The sequence below is a fragment of the Choloepus didactylus genome, chromosome 5 (assembly GCF_015220235.1).
Source record: "Choloepus didactylus isolate mChoDid1 chromosome 5, mChoDid1.pri, whole genome shotgun sequence".
Lineage (NCBI taxonomy): Eukaryota > Metazoa > Chordata > Mammalia > Pilosa > Megalonychidae > Choloepus > Choloepus didactylus.
In genome coordinates this window covers 30,292,266-30,312,708 of record NC_051311.1, presented here as the reverse complement: position 1 = coordinate 30,312,708, position 20,443 = coordinate 30,292,266, and the positions used below count along the sequence as shown (strand labels likewise).

General features: G+C 38.1%; 1 protein-coding gene across 2 annotated transcripts in view; it reads left to right on the top strand.

Moving 5' to 3' along the window:
* The first annotated feature begins 859 nt into the window (after positions 1–859).
* UBE3C (ubiquitin protein ligase E3C) overlaps positions 860–20,443 on the top strand; it is a 182,202-nt gene continuing 162,618 nt past the window's right edge. For both annotated transcript variants that reach the window (XM_037835725.1, XM_037835724.1), the window contains exon 1: positions 860–1,391. In XM_037835725.1, the coding sequence (XP_037691653.1) occupies positions 1,326–1,391 (66 nt within the window). In that variant the 5' untranslated portion in view covers positions 860–1,325. The remainder of the gene's footprint in view (positions 1,392–20,443) is intronic.

Sequence of the window (20,443 nt, the reverse complement as noted above, 5' to 3'; positions counted from 1 at the left end):
TGAGGATACGGCTTCTTCTTTAGCACAATTGGATGAAAGGGAAAAAATTAGATGCCTTTCACTGAAAAAGCATATTACACTTTTTAAAAGGACATTCGGGGATAATTCGATCCACACAAAGGTCTAGATGGACAGGAGAGATATTACTGCCCTCATTTTATAGATGAGTCTAAAAGCAAAGACGTGACATGCTTGGTAAGTGGCAGAACTGGGACTGAAATCGAGGTCTAAGGGTTGCCCTTTTCACGAGACTAGTCCACTTTGTGTATCTAAATATTCTAATAAATAATAAGAGAATCTTACTATTTATCAGAATTTTTAATAAAAAGAATATTAGATTTTTTTCATCTCAAATTAATTGTTTGGCGTCATATTGAACGCTATGAATTTACTTCCCAGAAAAATGCACAACTAAAATTCCGAGTAAGATTTCAGGGTTTCAGGGAGCCACTGACTTCCGTCCCCTCATTCTTGTCCTTGGTGCCCTGTTATGGAGGGCAGAGTCGGCTTCAAGTCCTTCAGCGTAGAGCTCGTCAGATACAACTTCAATAAGACACTCCTAGATCCGGTGCAGATCCAAGAAGACATATGCATCCCCTAGAAGGTAAGAATTGCAATAGCAGCTTCGCTCTCCCTCCTACCTCCGACGGCAGAGCAAGGTAAAAGGTGGAAGAACCCTCGGAGGTCACCGGCGTAATATTCCTAGCCTCCAGGCGTGCCTCGCGAGAGCGCGCACGCTTGGGCGGGGCGCCGGCAGAGGCGCGGCCCCGGCAGGCCTCCCCTTCGGCCTGCGCGCCGGGAGGATCGCCGGAGACATCGATGGCGGGAGCGCGCTCGCTTGCACACGGGGGCGCGGGGCCGCGGACGGGCACTGCAGTCGGCGGCCATCTTCTCTCCTAAGGCGGCTGCTTCCTAGTGCAAGTGCGGGAGTCAACACCCTTTTTCCGGGCGCCCCTTGGCTTCAGCGGCGAACAGTGGGGGAGACTTGAATGAGGGGGGAGGTGAGGAAGGGCTGCATCCTCCAGTGTCACCGTCCCCGTCCTCATAGTCGCCTCGGTCGCCCCTTACCCATCCCAGAGGGCAGACGCTGGGAGAGCAGGCAGAGCCACTGTGGGAAGGGAGGTCTCAGGCACGGAATCATTTTTCCGCCAGCAGCAGCCGCAGCAGCCGACGTCGTCCTCCTCTTCAGTGCCTGGGGCTGGGGCGGCGGTGTCACGCTCCCTGCGCCTCTCCTCCCCCGGCGTGACCCTCTCCGCCCCTCCCCCGTGTGTTCCTGGCTGTATTTAGGGGTCGGGATCTCCTCCTAGATGGGATAAGCTGTAAAGATGTTTAGTTTTGAAGGGGATTTCAAAACCAGGCCCAAGGTGTCCCTTGGAGGAGCAAGTAGGAAGGTAAGATACCAGCCTTTTTGTATAATATATACATATAGTATATATGTTCTTAAAAATCTTCCTTGGAAGGAAGCACATCGTTTTTTTTGTTGTTAGGAGAGTCTCTTTTCTCGGCGCTTTCGTCTTCGGAATCGTGTTTTAGCAGGTGGGATGTTCCTAGAATAAGGCTATTTCCAATCGATGCTGTCTCCCACCGCATACACAAACACCAGGGACTCGCGCCCCACCCAGAGGGTGGCTGTAGCCGACACTTTTGGCCAAAATGCCTGCGCCCCCACGGCCCTCGGGGTGATAAAGCTTGACTTGTTGGTCTGGAGGAAGAGCTCTTTTCGTTCGCTTCTAAGTTTTAAGTCCGGTCGTAAAGTCGGCATCTAGCAATACGAGGCAACAGCTAGTGTGCTGCTGTTTTAGAATGTTGTTTTAAGTAAGTAATTTCGTGGTGGCTCAGCTAGAATTCCTATTTTGCTAAGCACTAGGGCACTCTGACCTTATAAAAACCCAAATGGGAGGAATGACCGAAAAGGTCTAGCAGCAGCGCGATTGGTAAGAAGTCACTTCCTGAAATTGGCCAGTAATGGTTTTACTTTGGTCATCATGGGCAAGGAGCTATTTACATCTTTAATGAGGCAAAACTGGTAGAGTACATCAATAAGGATACGTAAAGAGCCTGCTAGAATTTTACACGTGTGTTTGTGTGTGTGTGTTTTAAACAGATCTTGAAAGAAGGGCTATTAAGAAAAGGTCTTTCTATTAGAATCACCAATAATTTCTATTCATGCTAACGGTGAAGTTATTCTTTCTGTGCAGAGGGGCAAGGAGCAGAATGTTTTTCTTTTCAGAAATGAACTTTAGATACTTTATCACATTTGCCATTAAATAGTGATTGCCTTTAAAATATTACCTAAAGGGTATTTTCTGTTGTAGAAAGTAAGTAGTGTGTTTGTGTATATATATATATTTTAATATCAGTAATCCCTAAAATAATAATTAGTCACCTGTTTGACCCACAGAGTTTTGAGCATTTTTCTTTATCAGGCCTCTGGGAACATATTTCTGGAGAGACTTGAGGACTTTTTCCTAGTTGATTGGTCATGTAATTATTCTTATAACTATTTAGCTTAAGGGTCGACAAAATGTGATTACTATGCTGTCCTCCAATTCTGGAATTTCCAGTTATCCACCTCTGATGATTGGTATCTATTGATTCAGTGGAATTGTTAATAAATACTTTAGTACTGGTGTTGGCATTGCTTCAGTCGCTTGTTCTCCACTGTTTTGGCCCTTGAATCCTTCTGCCTCTGTTTCAGTTTTACCAGATTAAAAATTAAAGTGTGGTCCCATGGATGGAGTGTTTGAAGAGTTTAATAGAATCCATTTTAGCTGCCTGTTTTCTAAAGAATTTTTAGAGTGCTCTTTAATATGCTTTTGCCTATTATAACTTGAATCTGATAAACACAACCCTAAGTGGATGATCAAGTCCAAGTAGGAACATACTTTTCAAAAAATTGTGCTATGAGGATGTATGTATGATGTTGGTTTGTGGGGGGTAGAGAAAGGGAATCTTGGTAGGGAGTTTGGAGGGAAACTGATGATTTTCAGGCTTTGCACTTCGTATGATAGGACTGGAATCTTCAAGTGGGATCCATGGTTGTGCTTCTTAGACCAGAAGGGTGGAACTGGGGAGGGGTGGAGGGTAGCTTGAGGTGGTGGCAAGGGGGTGCTGTGCAGGGGTGGCAGGGTTTGTGGGTAGTAGTGACTACCCACAAATTTTTGTAGTTGGAAGGGACCTTAGTGAACTTCAGGGCCAAACCTCCTATTTTACAAATTTGGATGGTGAGATACCGAGAAGTTGAGTGACTGTACATTCAGATAGCAAGTTACTGGCAGTTTACCAACTTAGAATCCATGTCACTTCATTTGTGTAGGAACCTGTGACTTGTATTACAGTCAGGATTGCCCTGACATTCCCTGAACAGGGACTTGGTGAAAAGGTGTTGATCCTTTTTCACCAAGTTACTCTGAGCAAAGCAGTTGTCTATTGATCAAACCTCAAGGGGAGATTAAACATTTACTTTTTAATTGTGCAAAGAAAAAATGTTTTCTTTTTCTTTTACATTTTATTGAGGTATAAACTTACATAAACTTAATACGCAAATATTAATTATACAAGTCTTAGATCAGGTTGTGTAGAAGAGTCTGATGAGAAGGAGATTCTTGTGCAAGTAATATTGAAGGAGAAAAGGGAATGAGGGAAGCAGGATAGGGCTGGGGAAAAGTTAAGCACTGTATCTTCTCAGCTGCACCCTACCTTTAGCCTGATTCCAGAGCATGGCTGATATCCCTGAGTTTTTCCCTTTTGAGGCAAGAGGGAGGACATTTTGTACCCCCTTATCAGTCATTGGCTGCAGGCTGCTGTGCCTGTGAGGATGGGATGAGGGTGGGAGTGTACATTTTTGGACCCTCAGCCAAGGGCAATTCTCCAGAAAGGGTGACAGTAAAGAGCCTTGAGCTGCCAGTGTGTAGCAACTGGGGGATGGGTTCATTAGCCTGGTAAAGGGAAATGGTGGGGCACTAACAAAGACTTCAGATTGAGGATTTTTACATTTGTATGCAGCCATATGACCAACACAAATGCCCTCTTTCCCATTCAGTACTCCTCCCCAAACTACTATTCTGACCTCCATTACCATAGATAAGTTTTGCTTGTTGTTGAATTTCATGTAAATGAAGTCATATACAGCTTGTCTTTTATTTTTTTTTTTTTTGGTATTGAGCTCCTTTGGCTGAGCATTATGTCTGAGAGGTGGAATCGATGAATATTGTGTGTAGCAGTGGTTCTTCACTGTTTTGTACTAGTCCGCTGTATGAATATAGCACAATTTATACATTCCATTTTTTATGGATGTTTGTTGTTCATATATTTTGGTGGACATTTTCTCTCCTGTGCTGGGTCATAAGTGACACATATGTTTAACTCTAGCGCACTACTTCCAACAGTTTCCTAAGTGGTGTGCATGTTTACACTCCACTTGGCAATATCTGAGAGTTTCAGTTGCTCCACATCTTTGCCAGGACCTGGAATTGTAAGTTCTATTAATTTTGACAGTTCTGGTGGGGATATTTTATTGTGGTCTTAATTTTAAGTTTCCTGACAGCTAATGATGTTACACATGCTACATACGCTTATTTCCCCTAATTCTCGGCTGCAGTGTAAGTCCTTTTGTTCATTAAAAAAGTTATCATGATCTTTACTCCATGTCTTAAAATATTACTTGATACAAAGGAAACAGCATAAGACTAAGTAGTGACTATGCAGAAGCCACCATGGAGGCAAGAAGGCAGTGACATGACATATTTAAAATTCTGAAAGTGAAAAATTGCCAACCAAGATTTCTTTATCCAGCAAAGCTCTTCTTCAAATTTGAGGGAGAGCTTAAATTTTTCACAAACAAATGCTGAGAGATTTCGCTAATAAAAGACCTGCCCTATTTCAGATACTAAAGGAAGCCCTACTGACAGAGAAACAAAGAAAGGAGAAAGAGATATGGAGAAAGGTTCAGTACTAAAAAGATTCAGGATTGGTTCATTAAAAGACAATAAGAGAGAGAGAGAGGGAAAAAATATATCTGTCAAACATAAACCAAAGGATAGGATGGCTGATTCAAGAAATGCCTTCACAGTAGTAACGTTGAATATAAAAGTGTATGGATGGATGAGTAGAAAAACGGGGGCAAAAAAAAAAAAAAAAAGCACCCAGTGTTCTTTTTAAGCGTTCTTTTTCACTTTAATTTTTATTCTTATTACTTTTGTGTGTGTGGTAATGAAAATAATCAAAAATTAATTTTGGTGTTGGACACACGGCTATGTGGTGGTACTGTGAGCAGTTGGTTGTGCGCTTTATATGACTGCATGATGTGTGAATATATCTGAATAAAATTGAATTATTAAAAAAATATTATTTGAAATCTTCCCTTCTTTCCTGACTGTAGTGGAAAAGTGAATAGTTACCGCCCTTTAATTAAATACATTTTTATAGTTTTTTCCCCCCAAATTAAATGAACATTTTGAGTGTTTATTATTTGTAAAGAATCTATATAGGATCTGAAAAATTGTAAGGAAAAGTCCCTGCCCTCAAGGAGTTCATAATCAATTAAAAGTTAAATAACAGAGGACAGTAATGACTGCATTCTGGATTTTCCGTGGGGCTGATCCAGGAAAAGCTGGAGTTTAAGCTTAGTCTTGAAGGATGGTAGAAAACGATAAGGATATTCCAGGTGGGTGGAATGGTATATGTGGAATATTTATATATTAGGGTTTCACTGATTCTAAAATCACACAAGTTTTCACTTTTTAATATTTCTGAAATCAGGATACATCTTGATGGCATGACAATTTAGGTAGCAGGTTTTTTTTTTTTTTTTTTGTCTTTTTTGGTAGTACATAGAAGAACATCTTTAGGGTCATTTGAGACCAAGTTTAGATATCCACTGAAACTAGGTTAGTAGATTAAAAAAAAAAAATTACTAGAAGGATATGATGGGATCTCACAGAATCTAAAGGCCAGAAATATAACTAGATACTAAGCCATCAGTAGCACTTTCTCCCTGGGCAGTATGGTCTCCATTTTCTGTCTCCTTCATTCTTGGTTCTCTGCAGACTGGCTTTCTTCATTTATCTTGCACATATTCTTGGCTATATATGATTTCCAGGTTCAAGTGTCCATCCAAGTCAATTCAGTCTCAACCCCAAATTTTCAGGAGAATCTGATTGGTTTGAGTCAGGTTTCCACCTGATAAACTGAGTTTGGAGAGAGGGCTACAATCTTCTGGTTATAAATAGAGCAGTTTAGATATGTGTGAGGGTTGGGGAATAGGTTCTCCAAAAAGATTGTTGAAGAAGATATCTAGGTTCTTGTGGGATATAGGTGAGCATGTATAACAGGCAATTGGACTGTACGTGTGCTAAACTCAGTGGAGAAATCTGAGCAAGAGATGCAGATTTGGGAGTTATCAGCCAATGGTTGACTTAGAATGAAATCCTCTGGGGCAAGAGTGTGGAGTTTGGGATGGAGAGGGATTATTGGGATACTGCACCATTTAATAAATAGGGCAGGGAGCAAACTTATGAAAAATGATACATCAGAGTGAAGTGAGTTTCCAGAAGGAGGAAGAAGTGATCAGCAATGCCGAATGCTGCAGAGATGCAGTTAGGTAAATACTATCAAGTTATTGAATTTGGAAATATGAACACTTTGATGACATTACAGAGAGCATATTCTTCAGGGCTGTAGGAGTTGGAAGTCAAATTGTAGCACATTGAGGAGTGAATGGGAAGTAAAAAAAAGAGTAGATCTTTTGAAAAGGACCAGAGGATTAAATACGAGGCAGGGGGAAATTCAGGGTCTAAAGAAAAAAAAAATTTTTTTTTTTTTCAAAGGATGAAAGAAACTTGAGCAAGTTTATTGACCAAGTAAGGAACCAGTAGAGAGGCAGTAGGGATTGAAAATATAAGAAAGGAGTCAAGTGGCTTTCAGGATCCTGGAGGAGGCAAGAAGGTGAAGAAGAATCAATTGTGAGCAGTAGAGAGAAGTATTTTGAGATTTAAAAGAAAGAAAATAGAGATGGGTGTGGATATAGAAAATGTTGTAGATAGGCAGAAGGAATTTAAAATTTCTTTTCCAAGTTTCCATAGATAGTTGAGATAAAAGTGGTAGTAGACTTAAGATCTCTTTAATCTTTGTCTATTGCTTTTTTGTTTGTTTGTTTGTTTAATCACTAGACATTATTTTTAAAAGCAATTTTAGGTTTACAGGAAAATTGAACAGGTAATACAGAGTTCCCCTTATACCCCCCTTCACTTCACAGTTTCCCCTTTTATTAACATCTTGCATGAGTGCAGTACTTGAGTTATAATTGATGAACCAGTATTGATGCCTTATTATTAACTAAAATCCATAGTTTGTGTTAGGGTTCACTCTTTGTATTGTAGAGTTCTGTGGGTTTTGACAGCTGCTTAATGTCATATGTTCACCATTATAGATAGTATCATACAGAATAGTTTTACTGCCTCCAAAATTCCCTGTAACACCCTGTTCCCCAGCCTCCCTGCAACCACAGATCTTTTTACTCTCTGTATAGTTTTACCTTTCCTATACTGTCATGTAGTTGGAATGGAATCTTGCATATGGTCTGTTATTTATTTATAATTTTTAATTTTGGTAACATATATATAGTAAAATTTCCCATTAAAATTTTAACCACTTTTTATTATACAATTCAGTGGTATTAATCAGTATATAACCTTTTTAGACTGGCTTCTTTCACTTAGAGATATGCATTTAAGATTCCTCCATGTCTTTGTGACTTGATAGCTCATTTCTTTTTATCCTTGAATAAAATTCCGTTTTTTGGATGTACCACAGTTTGTTTATCCATTCACCTATTGAAGGACATCTTAGTTGCTTTTGGTTTTTGGAAAGTTGCTATAAACATTTGTATGCAGGTTTTTGTGTGAACATAACTTTTCAGCTCATTTGGATAAATATCTAGGATTGTGATTGTTGGATCATATGGTGGGTGTTTAGCTTTGTAAGAAATTGCCAAACTGTCTTCCAAAGTGGCTGTACCATTCTGCATTCCCGCTAGCAATGAATGAGTGATCCTACTGCTCCAAATCCTTGCCAGCATTTGAAGTTGTCAGGTTTTTTGATTTTTGAATTTTGCCATTCTGATAGGTGTGTAGTGATATTTCATTGTTTTTATTTATAATCCCATAATGTCATATGATGTTGAACATCTTTTCTTATATTAACTTGGCATTTGTATGTCTTCTTTGATGAGATGTTTTTTAGCTCGTCTGTCCATTTTTTAATTGGTTTATTTGTTTTCCTATTTTTTAACTTTAAGACTTCTTTGTATGTTTTTGATAAAAGTCCTTTATCAGATATGTGTTTTGCAAATATTTTCTCCCAATCTGTGGCTTATCTTCCACAGAACAGAAGTTTTACATTTTGATGGAGTCCAGCTTACCATTTTTTTCTTTCATAGATCATGCTTTTGCTATTGGATCTAAAAAGTCATCATCAAACCAAGGTCACCTAGGTTTTCTATGTTATCTTCTATAAGTTTTTATAGTTTTTCATTTTATATTTAAATCTGCGATCTATTTTGAGTTCATTTTTGTGAAGGTGTAAAGTTTAGATTCTTTTTTTTTTTTTTTTTTTGCATTGTACTGTCTATGTAAAATGGTTGCTCCAGCACCATTTTTTGAAAAGACTGTAATTTTTTCACTGAATTGTCTTTGTTCTTTTGTCAAAGATTGGTTGACTGTATTTGTGTGGGTCCATTTCTAGACTCTCAATTTGTTCCATTGATCTGTTTGTCTATTCTTTTGGGAATACAACACCGTCTTGGTTATTGTAGCTTTATACTAAATCTTGAAGCCAGATAGTGTCAGTCCTTTGACTTTGTTCTTATTCTTCAGTATTGTTGGCTATTTTAGGTCATTGCCTTTCCATATGAATTTTAAAACCAGTTTGTCAATATCCATAAAATAACTTGCTGGAATGTTGGTTGGAATTTTGTTTAATATGTAGATCAAGTTGGAAAAACTGACATCTAAACACTATTGGGTCTGCCTATCCGTGAACAGGGAATATCTGTCCATTGATTTAGCTCTTAGATTTCTTTTATTGGAGTTCTGTAGTTTTTCCTTATATATACCTTGTACATATTTTGTTAAAGTTATACCTAAGTATTTCATTTTTGGGGGTGCTAATGTAAATGACATTTTGTGTTTAATTTCATATTGCAGTTGTTCATTGCTGGCATATAGGAAAGCAATTGATTTTTTTTTTTTTATTAAATTCAGTTTTATTGAAATACATTCACTCACCATACAATCATCCATGGTATACAATCCACTGTCCACAGTATGATAACATAGTTATGCGTTCATCACCACAATCTATCTCTGAACATTTTCCTTACATCAGAAAGAACCAGAACAAGAATAAAAAATAAAAGTGAAAAAAAAAAACAGCCAAATCATCCCCCCCATCCCACCCCATTTGTCCTTTAGTTTTTATCCCCATTTTTCTACTCATCCATACACTAGATAAAGGGGGGTGTGATCCACAAGGTCTTCACAGTCACACTGTCACCCCTTGTAATCTGCATTTTTATATAATTGTCTTCAGGAGTCCAGACTGCTGGGTTGGAGTTTGGTAGTTTCAGGTATTTACTTCTAGCTATTCCAATATGTTAAAACTAAGACGTGTTATCTATATAGTGCATAAGAATGCCCACCAGAGTGACCTCTCGACTCCATTTGAAATCTCTCAGCCACTGAAACTATTTTGTCTCATTTTGCATTGAGATATAGTCACATATCATAAATCATCCAAAGTGTACAGTCAGTTGTTCACAGTACCATCATAGAGTTGTGCATTCACCTCCACCCCAATCTATTGTTTGAACATTTTCCTTGTAACAGAAAAAGTAAAAATAAGAATAAAAAATAAAAATAAAAGAGAGCATCCAAATCATCCTCCCCCCATCCCACCCTATTTTTCATTTAGTTTTTTGCCCCCATTTTTCTACTCATCTTTCCATACACTGGATAAAGGGAGTGTGATCCACAGGCTTTCACAATCATACTGTCACCCCTTGTAAGCTACATTGCTTTAAAATCATCTTCAAGAGTCAAGGCTACTGGGTTGCAGTTTGATAGTTTCAGGAATTTACTTCTAGCTATTCCAGTGCATTAAAACCCAAAAAGAGTTATCTATGTAGTGCATAAGAATGCCCACCAGAGTGACCTCTTGACTCCTGTTCTGGTTTTCTAATGCTGCCGGGATGCAAAATACCAGAAATGGATTGACTTTTATAAAGGGGGTTTATTTGTTACACAGTTACATTCTTTAAGGCCATACAGTGTTCAAGGTAACGCATCAACAATCGGGTACCTTCACTGAAGGATGGCCAGTGGCGTCCGGAAAACCTCTGTTAGCTGGGAAGGCACATGGCTGGCATCTGCTCCAAGTTCTGGTTTCAAAATGGCTTTTTCCCAGGACATTTCTTTCTAGACCACAGCTCCTCTTCAAAATGTCACTTTCAGTTGTTCTTGGGGTGTTTGTCCTCTCTTAGCTTCTCCAGAGCAAAAGTCTGCTTTCAAAGGCCATCCCCAAAATGTCTCTGTAAGTTGAAGCTCCTCTCTCAGCTCTTGTGCATTCTTCAAAGTATCCATCTTGGCTGTAGCAAGCTCACTCCTTCTGTCTGAGCTTATATAGTGCTCCAGTAAACTAATCAAGGCCCACGCTGAATGGGTGGGGCCACACCTCCATGGTAATTATCTAATCAGAGTTATCACCTCCAGTTGACTGGGCTGCATCTCCATGGAAACACTCAGTCAAAGACTTACAATCTAATCAACACTAATAACGTCTGCCCCCAAAAGATTACATCAAAGAACATGGCATTTTGGGGACTTAATACATCCAAACTGGCACAATTCCATTTGGAATCTCTCACCCACTGAAGCTTTATTTCGTTTCATTTCACATCCCGCATTTAGTCAGGAAGACATTCTCAATCCCATGATGTTGGGTCCAGATTTATCCTCGGGAGTTATATCCCACGTTGCCAGGGAGATTTACACCTCTGGGAGTCAGATACCAAGTATGGAGGGAGAGCAGTGAGTTTACCTCCCGAGTTGGCTTAGAGAGAGAGGGCTGCATCTGAGCGACAGAGTGGTCCTCAGGGGGAGACTCTTAGGCACAGTTTGAAGCAAGTTTAGCCCCTCCTTTGTAGTAACAGGCTTCATAAGGGCAAGTCCCTAGATAGAGGACTCAGCACACCAAACCGCCAGTCCTCAGTGTTTGTAAGAACATCAGCAACAATCCAGGTAAGGAAGTCCAGCACCTTTGCATTTTCCCCCAGCTCCTCAGGGGCCCTGCATATATATTTTTATTCTCTGCCCAAATTGCTTTGAGATGTGTCACTATTTCACACTAACCTATGGAAACCTACCAGGTCTCACTTCTATTCAAAATTCCATATGATTATGGTATTTGAACAAACTGTATGAATTAAATTGTGTAGGAAATCTAGATCCTGCACCAACTAAACATCTCTTCCCTTGGTCTCACATGGAAGTTGAACTTTTAAAACACCTCTACCCTTTGGCCCATTTTGCCCTAGTCATAACCACAGCTGCTTCATTCATATCTCTAATTGAAGTCTTTTTTTTTTTTTTTAAGAGTTGCTGTATGTGCTAATGCATTCATATCTGCTGAGTTCTAGCTCTGAGTTTCAGGTGTCGCACAGATATCCAAAGTTCCAGGGATTGATCACGTTATACACAAAGGGATCAGTATCTCCGAATCTGGAGATAGCCATTATAATTCAGGAATAGATGTGACTGCTGTAAGAGCTTACAATCTAGGGACTGTTACAATAAGTGTTCCCCTGATAAGCTGTTCTCTAAGCTTCAATTCTCAGTTTACACATTGTAGTTAGTTCATATTGGTGAGGCATTGTAGTGTTTGTCTTTGTTTCTGGTGTAGTTCACTCAAAATGCTGTTTACAGGATCCGTTCATGTCCTTGTGTGTCTTACAGCTTCACTCCTTGCAGTTGCTCAATATTCGATTGTATATGTACATGACAGTTCACCATTCTGTTCCTCAGTGGATATACTCTTAGGCCACCTCCATCCATTGCATATCATGCATACTGTCTCCATAGTATGCACAAACACCAGTGTGCAAATTCCATTCATGTCTCTGCTCTCAGATCCTCCAAGTATTTGCCCCCTAATGAGGTTGCAGGACCTTATGGCACCCACATACTTAGCTTCTTGTGGAACCACCCCACTGTCCTCCAGAAAGGCTAAACCATTCTGCTTCCTAACCAATAGTAAATACGTACATCCCTCTCTCCATGTTTTCTCCAGCACTTTCATCCCTGTTTATATTTTTCCATACAATTTTATAGAGTTATATTCACATACCATATAATTATCTACAGTGTACCATCAGTTGTTCACGGTATCATCATACAGTTGTGCATTTATCACCACAGGGTTTAAGCAGGTTCATACAAGTGCTGACCCTTCACTTCCTGGTCCCTGAGAATGAGTGCCTCCTTAAAATTGCACCCCGGGTGCTAAATTTCCTCACACTGTTCTGTGCTCTATTTTTTTAAAAATTCAGTTTTACTGAGATATAGTCACATATCATATACTCATCCATGGTGTACAATCATCTGTTCACAGTACCATCATATAGCTGTGCATTCATCACCCCAGTTTATTTTTTGAACCTTTTCCTTATACCAGAAAAAGTAAAAATAAGAATAAAAAATAATAGTAAAAAAGAACACTGAAATCATCCCCCCCTTCCACCCTATTTTTCATTTAGTTTTTGTCCCCATTTTTCTATTCATCTACCCATGCACTGGATAAAGGGAGTGTGATCCACAAGGCTTTCACAATCACACTGTCACCCCTTGTAAGGTACATTGTTATACAGTCGTTTTCAAGAGTCAAGCTACTGGGTTGTAGTTTGATAGTTTCAGGTATTTACTTCTAGCAGTTCCAATACATTAAAACCTAAAAAGTGTTATCTGTATAATGCACCAGTGTGACCTCTCGACTCCATTTGGAATTTCTCAGCCACTGAAACTATTGTGTTTCATTTCGCATGCTCCTTTTGGTCAACAAGATGTTCTCAATCCCAGGATGTTGGGTCCAGATTCATCCTCAGGAGTCGTATCCCGCATTGCCAGGGAGATTTACACCCCTGGGAGTCAGATCCCACGTATGGGGGGAGGCCAGTGAGGGCACCTGCTGAGTTGGTTTAGCTACAGAGAGGGCCATATCTGAGCAACAAAGAGGCACTCAGGGAGAGATTCTTAGGCACAATTATATGCAGTTTTAGCCTCTCCTTTGCAGTAACGAGCTTCATATGGGCAAGCCCCAAGATGAAGGGCTCCACATACTAAACCGCCAGTCCTCAGTGTTTGTGTGTGCTCTGTTTTTTTAACGCTTGAATGTGTGCTGATTTTCTAGAGTTATGGAGTTAATTGCCTACTAGCTCTCTTAAATAAGGTTAAAAAAAAAAGGTAGTTTCATAATATTGTAGAAGTACCTCAAAAGAGGTTCTTACAAAAGCTATAAGGAGTTAACCTTGGTTACCTGCCTATGCTTTTTCCTTTATTCTGGTGATGCTTGTAGAATACGGGCATGCAGGAGTTTGGAAGTTGGGCATATTATTCATCCTCTGTGAACCCTTATTTTATATAACCTTTAAAGTAGCTGCTTTCTAACATGCCCTTGTTTTACATATCGCGGACCTCTTCATGCCCTCCTTTACATACATCATTTGTCAGTATGAGGTCAGGAACAGGAACATTTTTCTGTTTTTGTGTCTCCATGGCCCACCTTCACTGGTGATCAAATTTAAGATGATAATATACATTGTTGGTGGGAATGTAAATGTAAATTGGTATAGCTATCTGGAGGACAGTTGAACAAAATGTATCAAGAGTCTTAAGGTATATTACCTCTAATCCAGTAACACTCTCCTTTAAGGAATTTATTCTAAGGAACTAATTTGATAGGTATTCAAGGACACATGGAAAAGGATGATTATTGTGGCATTACTTATAATATTGAAAAACTAGAAAAAACTCTTTTCGTTTATTTTGTTAGGCTACTCAAGCAAATACCATGAAATGGATTGGGTTAAATAATGGGAATTTATTTGTTCAATGGTTTTGAGACTAAAAGAAGGTCCAAATGAAGTTGTTATCTAGGTGATACTTTCTTTCCAAAGACTGGAATTCTGGGGCTGGCTGCCAGTAATCCTTGGTTCCTCTGTCACACGGCAAGGCACATGGTGGTGACTCCTGGTCTCTTTTCCTTTTCTTCTGGATTCAGTTGAATTTCAACGTCTTGCTTTCTGTGGCTTTCTCTCTCTCTGTCTGAATTTCATTCCACTTATAAATAAGGACTCCAGTAATAGGATTAAGAGCCATCCTGATTGGACTGGCCACACCTTAACTGAAGAAACCTCATCAAAAGGTCCTACTTACAATGGGGTCACACCAACAGGAATATATTAAATTTAAGAAAATGTTTTTCTGGGGTACATACAGGTTCAAACCATAGTATACCATTGCATTGTTGTGTTAACATTTAATTAACAAATTTCCTATGGTTGGACAAATTTCCTATGGTTGGACATTCCTATGGTTGGACATTTAGGTTATTGTGCCCATAGGAAATTTGTTAATTAAATGTTAACACAACAATGCAATGGAATACTATGCAGACAATGAAAATGATCATGATGTATATTTAACAACATTGGAAGATGTTCATGATTCATTGTTAATGGAAATAAGTGGATTACAAAACAATATGTGACATCTGTATTTAAATTATTAATCTGAACAGTCATAAAATCTATTTTCCCAATTTCTTAAGTTCTGTAAATAAAGAAAATGCATTAGTTTTCTGTTGCTGAGTAATGGTGACTTAAAACAATAAATGTTTGTTGTTGCTGACAATTTTTGTGGGTCAGGTATCTCGGAGTGACTTAGCTGGGTGGTTTTGGCTCAGGTTTCTCATAAGGTTGCGATCATCTAAAGCCTTGACTGGGGAGGATCCACTTCTGGGTTGGCTCATTCATTCACCTGGAAGTTAAGGCTGGTTGTTCTCAAGAGGTATCAGTTCTTTGCTACTTGGCCTTCTCCTTATGGGGTGCTTGAGTGTCCTCATGACATGGCAGCTGACTCCTCCCAGAGCTGGTAATCTGAGAGACAGTAAGGAAACCAGCAGTGCCTTTTATTATGTAGCCCAGGAGGTCATATACTGTCACTTTCATCGTATTCTCTCTCTCCAGCCCAGACTCAAGGTGAGGAAAACCATACTCCACCTTTGAAGGGAGGTGGTATCAAAGATTTTGTGGAAATATTTTAAAAAATCACCTTAGAAGGGGATGCCAATTTTAGCTAATTTGTAAGTGCTGGTAACACAAGACATATATAACATTTTTCTGTCTTAACAACAGACAGAATGATGGCTTTCCTCCCTTTACCTTTCTCCCCCATTCTAGTGACTCAGTAGTTACTGGCTATGTAGTTAATAAAATTGTGAGTTAAAAAGGCAAAAATGTCAACCAAATTGTTTGTTTTTCAGAAGACATTTTGATAAAATTTAGTTCGCTCTGAGAAGGTTTTGTAGGTCTGTGTCTTGTTTAGAAATGTAAAAAGGAAATAAACTGGTAAAATAGGAACAGCTTAGAGACCTGACTTAAAATGCTATTTTCCCAGACAAGGCTGGGAGATTGTATGCTGTCTTTTCCTTGTGAACTGATACCTTTGTCCTTAAACAGCTTGAAAACTTTTACATTCCTGCATTATCCTGGCTGAAATGCTATTAGGCAATTTATTTGTATAAAAGCATCTTCTGCAAAAAAAAAGCCTCAGAGTGGCAGAAGGGGCCATCATTTATTCGTAACAGTGTGGATTCAATTAATATCATTTATCCTTTTACATCTAGCCACCCGTGGACAAAATAGAGGATATGTGATTGGGTTAAGGGAAGTAAATAATCTTGGGAAATGAAGGCAGAGCCTTTGGGCAGTCACCACGACAACCACAGGGCAGGAGGTAATCACATCAGGATGTGGAAGAGAGGTAAGTGAAGAAAAAGGGTATTGAAGGAAAATTTTGACCATCTCAGAACTTTTCTGGAGCTTTATACCAGGATAGAGAGAAGAAGCTTGTTTTCTTTGTCTTCTAGTTCCATGTATATCCTATTCTCAAGACCCTTAGGCAAATGGTATATAATATTAACACCACAGGCTGGGATTCCTACTACTGTTTACAGATTAGCATGTTGCCACCAGTTAGTATCAGTAGCTTGGGCAAAGGTATCCAACCTTGGAGAAGTAATCAACTAAAAATTGTTCATTGTGTCTGGAATGGAGGGTGTGCAAAAGGGAGTGCAAGAGAAATATGGAATTATAGAAAAGGCTGGAGCAATAAGCAGTCAGGGGCAGATCATATTGTATGTCAAACTTGGGCATTTTCAAGGAGCATTGGAGAACCCTTGAAGGATTGTAAGCAGTGACGGGACTGATCAAACTTATGCTTTAGAGAGATGATTTTGGTGGCTGTGTTGATGACTGAATCAAAGGAGAGAAGCCTGAAGTCGGGGAAACCAGGTAAGAGACTACTGTGATTGTACAGTAGGAGAATAATGAGGGCCCAAACTAAGGCAATGGGAACCCAAGTGAAGGGAATTGATTGAAGAGAAATTTAGGAGGTATAATTAGTAAGATTTGCTGGTGAAAAGGCCTTGGGAATAAGGAAGGAGAATAGAGGCTAAGACCACTTCAGCTTTCTCTCCGGGATGACTGGAGTGGATATTGACTTCATAAACTGAGTTATTTTGGGAAATGAAGCAGGTTTGAGAGGGGAGGCATTGTTAAATTTGAGTGCCTGTGGGAATGTTTGGTAGGCAGCTGGAACTCATTTAGAGCTTTGGAGAGGGATCAGAAGTCACCAGTACGGTAGTTGAAATTGTGAAAAGAGATAAAATAATTAAGGGAAAAAAACACTTCGCCTGAGAAGAGATTTGACTAGGACAAAATCCTGAGGGACACCAACATTTAAAGAAAAAGGAGAGAAAAAGGGACATGCAAAGGAGATTGTGATGTAGAGAAAAAGCTAATGTATATTTCTAATGTGTGGGTGGAAATAAATTTATCATCAGGCAAGAGAGGGGAATGAATAAAGGCAGAATGTGAAAAAACAGGGCTTGTTGGACCAGCATGCATCTTTTTTTTTTTTTTTTTAATTAGAGAAGTTGTGGGTTTACGGAACAATCAATCATGCATAAAATATGGGATTCCCGTATACCACCCTATTATTAACACCTCACATTGGTGTAGGACATTTGTTTCAGTTGATGAAAGCACATTTTAATAATTGTACTATAAACTATAGTCCATGGTTTAACCTAGGGTTCACTGTTTGTGCTGTGCCATTCCATGGTTTTTTTTTTGTTTTTGTTTTTGGTGCTGATTTTGAGGCTTCATTTGTTATAGCCATGACTATATTTTATGGACTAACTAACCATATGACGTTTGTGCTCCAAGTTATTCCAAGCTGAAGGTTGAATTGTTCAATCAATTTTCTAAAATTAAAATTAAAAATTAACTAAAATTAAAATTTTTGGACATCTAGGTTTTATTATTATGGTGAACAACATCCGTATAGCCTACTATTTATAATTTTTTATGATAAATTGCAGAAAGAAGTTGAGTTGCTTTGTCAAAGTAAGCACATTTTTAGAACTCTTGATATACATTGTACTCCAGAAAAATTGTATCGATTTATATTCCCTGATCTAAGCAGTGAAGTGCTCCCTTTGGATATCTGTTTCACTGCAGACAGTTAAATTGCCCTGAGATTCAAAGGGCATTTTCTCTCAAGGATGTTTCTATTTTCTCTTCTTTTTTGTAACAGTTAGGTATGCTGTTGTACTCGATATTTGTCCTCTCGGCAAGTTGCTTTATCTATATGGTCTCATTTACTCTTGACCTCTATTCTTTAAGGTAGAGGTGTTATTATCCATAGAGAAAGAACTGAAAGCTCAACGGGCCCATATAATTTAGTGAAAATAATGAAGTTTTAAGTATTTGAACCCTGGTCTGTTTATTCTGATCCCATGCTGCCTCTCCAGTATGTCAGTGGTGATGTTGTCTAGCCTGTAAGTCTTGTTGTATCTCCTACTTCACCTGAACTTTACTTGTAACTTCTTAGGAAATAGAGGAACAAGTCCTGCAGTCGTTGAGAAGGTGACCCTAAATAGTCCTTTATCTTTTTAAACTAATTTTCATTATAATGCATCTTTAACATACGTTTAAATTTTTTTTAAGGAACATCAGTAAATTCTGGTGTGTTGGCAAGCAGCATGTTTCATATCACTTCTTTCCACTGTGGAACCCATCATTGCAAAAGATGAAATATTAAAGAGTATAATGGGACCTTGAAAAAATATCTAACTCTGTAACCAACTGTGGCTTAGTTCTACCTTTCAGTGCTTCTTTTTCATTTCTTCTAATGTGAAAGTCATAATTCTTCATAATGAGAAAGTCAAACTAAATTATCACTAATCTTCCTTTGTCTAAAAATGATTCTTTTTCCAGTCTCTAGTCAGTGGCCTTCTAAAAAATGTAAACATATTTTAATTGAAAAAAATTGAGAAAATGTCAAAATGAAAAGTCTTCCTCCTACCTGAGACCTCTGATTTCCCCACTTATTACCAGTTTCCTCAATATCCTTTCAGAACTAGTCTAAGCATAAATAAACATACCTCCCCCCATCCTTTTTTTTAATAAATGAAAGAACATATTGTTCTTTACCTAAGAACTATGTCTTAGGGATGATTCCATACAGCACATTTAGATCTCTTGTTATTCTTTTTCACAGATGCATAATGCATTGCATGGTTTCTATCAAATTTATCATAACCTGTTTCCTATTGAATGATATATAGGTTGTTTCCAGGGTTTTGCTATTAAAATAGTGCCATATTTGCTGCACAGTTCTGGGGTAAGAAAAGAATGTCTTTTGGAATTTGTTGTAATGGGATTTAAGCTAGTGTATTTTGCTTTGGATACTTTTATTTTTTCAAAAAGGAATTTTTCATGATTACAAGTAATGTTTATTATAGATAAATCAGAATATAATGAAATATATAAAGAAAAATTACCTATCTGTATCCCACCCACCACTTAGAAATAAAAACTGTTATATTTTGGTGAATCTTTTCTATGTATTTTTTTAATTGGGAATCATATTGCACATTCTGTTTTGTAAACATGTTTTTTAGTGAATTACTACTATATTTTGGTGCATCTTTAATTATTTTTGCGTGTAGGCAAAGTTGGTTGCTTATATTTTCATAGCAGTTGTTTTTCTTGTACATCTACAAAAAATAATGAAAAGAAGAAAACAAATGTAGGTTATATATTATTCAGAAATAATCCATTTTTGCTAACTTTTAACATTTTAATTTACTCAAGGGGAACTGTTTTGCCCGAATATTCTTTGAAGTGTATATAACTGTTGGTATTATGTTAGTTCATGAGAACAAGAAAATGATACTGACTTGAAGCAGATGTGAAATGGATTATTATATTTACATTGGCAAATGGAGTAAACTATAATGGAAAATAACCCAGATAGATGAAACAAAGAAAACCTCACAGTTGGTTTTTAAAAATCAATATAGTAATAAACATGCTGAAAAAAACTTTTTATAAATGGTTAGCAGTACATTTGAGATTTGGTTTTATGGAAATTATCATTTTATATAAATTTACTTTGATATACACTCCGATTTTTGACCATAAAGTTGTTTATTCTGATGGTTAGTGAAATCTAACAAACTATGTTTTACTTTAACTTCATTTTGTTACTGCTAAATTTATGTGCATGATGAAAACATTTTTTCTCAATTTAAAAACATCTTTGTAAATGGTATTTGTGAAGTTTAGCCATATTTAATTTGCAGAGAAGATAAGATAATGTGCCTAAAGCTCAAAGATCAAATAGAGAAGTTTGCTGTAATTTACTATTGTTTACATATTGATGAATAGGTTTAGTGTCACAGCTGTGAACATGAGAGATTAGCATTGAAAGTAACATGCATGCTCTGAGAACAATAGGGTTAGTCATTCCGAAAATATTTCGTGTGTTTAATGACGCTGGTATATAACTGCTAGTAGAAATCCCTAACTTACCGAGGTCTGTAGAATTTAAAAGGTAAAACGCCTGTAAGTTTATGAGTATAATAAATTGAAACTGAAAGCTTGCTAATAATCAGAAGGAAGTTTGGTGTTTTTTCAAAATTGCAATGTTCTTTTGCCCGGCACCTTATTGCTCTTTTTTACCCCCACCCACTTGATGATGAACTTATTCTTGGTCATGTTGAGCTGTTTTTAAAAGATTTTTGTCGTCATAAAGCTTCATTAGTT